This window comes from Octopus sinensis, unplaced genomic scaffold, assembly GCF_006345805.1.
Source record: "Octopus sinensis unplaced genomic scaffold, ASM634580v1 Contig15825, whole genome shotgun sequence".
NCBI classification, from domain to species: Eukaryota; Metazoa; Mollusca; class Cephalopoda; order Octopoda; family Octopodidae; genus Octopus; species Octopus sinensis.
This window is the reverse complement of record NW_021833939.1, coordinates 14,062-17,133: the sequence shown is the minus strand read 5'-3', so window position 1 is coordinate 17,133 and position 3,072 is coordinate 14,062. Positions and strand designations below refer to the sequence as shown.

Sequence of the window (3,072 nt, the reverse complement as noted above, 5' to 3'; positions counted from 1 at the left end):
GAGGGATTGAAGGTTTATGAATAAATATCAATTATATGCAACTGAATTCTTCATGTTATGTAGTATAATAATCACACATTTTGTGGTGTCTCATGTAATTGTGTAAGGTGGTATATACATATAGGATAGGATAGAAGTAAGCGAGCGGCGCATGTACACAAATAGGTATTTAACCAAATTGAACCTTGGCTTCATTGGGGAGCGTATTTTAAAATTTGTATTTTAAAAAGCTTTGTTTGGGGTGTAATGAGGGCCAGAAGAAGGGAGCACACACACACACACACACACACACACACATATATATATACATGTACATACATACATATACACACACACATATGTATTACATAATTTGTGTTGGCAATTAAGAATAAAGTAGCTTCGTTCATTAAAACAGTTGCTGCATTGCATAACAGATAAGACTTCTGTGATGCAGAGATCGCATTTGTTGGCGTGAGTAATAAAAGTCCACTTTAAACTGTATACAACTGAATTATGTTTTAGGTAATGAATGAGACTAGATATAAATATAGTATTAGTTTACACTTGAGATTTAAAGCCAGAATAATGGTTACTAATTCTGGCTTTGAAGGTAGTGCTGCTCGAGGTGATATATGCATTCTTGGAATCTTCCGTAGTGGCCATATATTTATGTACCATATTTCTCGTGAGGCATTGTTTTGCAAGGGAGAGGAGTTTACAGTTACATAGTCTTCTAGGGGGTACTAAGTGGAGTTTTTGGGTTATAATTACCTGAAATTAACCGGGCGTTATATTTAGTATTAGCCTCAGCGTTAGGATTGGTATTGTTTGTGGTGCAGTGGGAGTAGTCCGGTGGATGGAGGTTATCAGTGAGCACTCTCAATTTGCGTATCTATTACACATAAACATACAATGAACTACTTACAATGTAAGTTCCTAGTTTCAGCAGGAATGCCTCAAAAAAAAAAAAAGTTTCCGAGATAACAGAATGTGTAACGAAATGTGTACAATGGAAAATGAAACGTTAATAAAACAAAATTATGCAGAATACATTTAATTTTAAAGACTGAACTTTCTTTTAATTATAGAATTGTTTCCAGTTAGTTATGCAAATACCAAGAGAGAAAACACCCTAAGAAAGTTCTTGGAAATAAATTTAGGAATGTTTCTAATTACATCGTCATAGCTATGCAGATAAGATGTGGAATATGCTTCTTTAAATTTAACTCATATACACAGAAACAATAATTTGTGCTTAAAGGGGACAGTTTCAAAGGGAGAGTAGTTTGATATTAGTAATTATCAGTAATTATTACACCTCAAAGTACAACAACTTGCATGGGTTTCCTTAAAAGGTATTTCCGATGTTGTAGTGTTAAAATTCACAACGACACACTCATGTCGGTAATTACAGTTTCTATAGTCACAAGTGTACTGGCGGTAACCAAAAAATTTGCAATCAATGTTTGTTCCGGAAACATGGGAATCTGATGAAATATTCTTGTAAAGAAGATTGTTGTTACGATCAAGTCGAATATTTTTAAATGCACAGCCTGGTGTTGGGGTCAGTATACCTTTATGGCACATTACGCTCTCGTTCAATTTCTTCGAATTTGGGAATTCACAAGAATAAGTAATGTTCGTATTTTCTGGAACTGTACTGCCATACGGAAGATATTTCAAAGTTTCCGAATTTCGGTAGCTATATATGCCAAATTTTCGCAACAATTGACAGTTCTTTGCACACTGTGGAAGTTTTCCACTCCATGTTCCATTTTCTAAACAGGTTCTTTTTGAATCTCCCAACAATGTTTCTCCAACGGACAACTATATTCAATAACCGAAAAATTACGTGACAAAATAAAATTTAACCCATTTCGTTTCTCATTTTACACGCGTTTCTGCACTGTATATCTGGATACCATTTACTTGACAAGCATTGAACGACACCAAACGCGATAGGAATGAAGGATCGTTTGCAAGAATATATGACTTTTCCTCCTTCGTTGATTAAGGTTCTTGGTTTTAATATTGTACCTTCAGAAATAGTCACCACTCTACCAGCAATTTCAGGTACAAAGCAATTCAAAGTACAAACAGGTGCCGGAAAGTTCCAGCTGCCGTCTGAAAGACAAGTTAATACAGATTCACCTTTCAGACTATATGGCTTTAAGCAACTGAAATGAATTGTTTCGTTAACTTTAACTTCATTTGTATTGTTTACATTGCCATGTTTGGGTGGGTTCGGTGGGAGACATTTAACAATTTCACAGATTGGTGGGAGAGACGACCACTGTTTATTTTCTTGACAACGTATTGAATTGCTTCCTCGTAAAAAACAACCAGACAGGCAGGAAAAACGAATAACAGAGTTATATGAGTATGCAACATTTATCATGAAACTGCGTGCAGGTTTATGAAAAATCGGGCAAGTTATTAACTTACATTTTTTATCTTCATACATCCATTTACCATTCGAACAAATAATATCGGCTGTATTCTCTACGCTTGCTTCAAAATAGCGGTTGCACTTTTGTTTCAGATGTATTTTTGCCTCTTCCCATTTCACAATATAATGTATCCGACTGTTCTTTAATGTCGATAAAGGACCACAGTTTAGGATATTTATAATTTGTTCAAAAAACCACGGAGCATAGTTGTTTTCGGTTGAAGTCGAATTACTGTATTCAGATACGATCTTTTTCATAACATTTCCAAATGTATTATTTTCACTCTTCACTGTTAATATAATTAAGAAAAGGAAATAAAATTTTCTGGATATCATTCTCTCAATTTTGTTTCTAACTTGTTCGTGAAGATAAGGTCGCTGTGTTCACACTTGTTATTTCGTTGCCTTCAGTGACTGTTCAATGCACCTTTTATACTCGAGATAACACACCCAGGAGCGTATAAGTAGTACTGAGAAAAACTTACTTATATTTACTTTTTTGAATTTGACACCGTTTTAATTGAATGAATAAGGATACTCCCATATACACCTCTTTTAGAGAGTACAGAATATTATGTCCAGACTAAATATCAAACTGAGTACATTACAAGCACAAATTACAAACTATGAAAAACGATAAC

General features: G+C 34.5%; 1 protein-coding gene across 1 annotated transcript; it reads right to left on the bottom strand.

The window, feature by feature from the left end:
* Positions 1 to 1,849: 1,849 nt before the first annotated feature.
* On the bottom strand, positions 1,850 to 2,776 carry LOC115230585 (P-selectin-like). The gene has a single exon (XM_029800726.2). The coding sequence runs from the start codon at positions 2,765 to 2,767 to the stop codon at positions 1,850 to 1,852; it is 918 nt and encodes a 305-aa protein (XP_029656586.1). The 5' UTR covers positions 2,768 to 2,776.
* Positions 2,777 to 3,072: the final 296 nt, after the last annotated feature.

Coding starts and splice junctions, on each gene's coding strand:
- LOC115230585 (XM_029800726.2), bottom strand. CDS start 2,767: ATGATATCCAGAAAATTTTATTTCCTTTTCTTAATTATATTAACAGTG.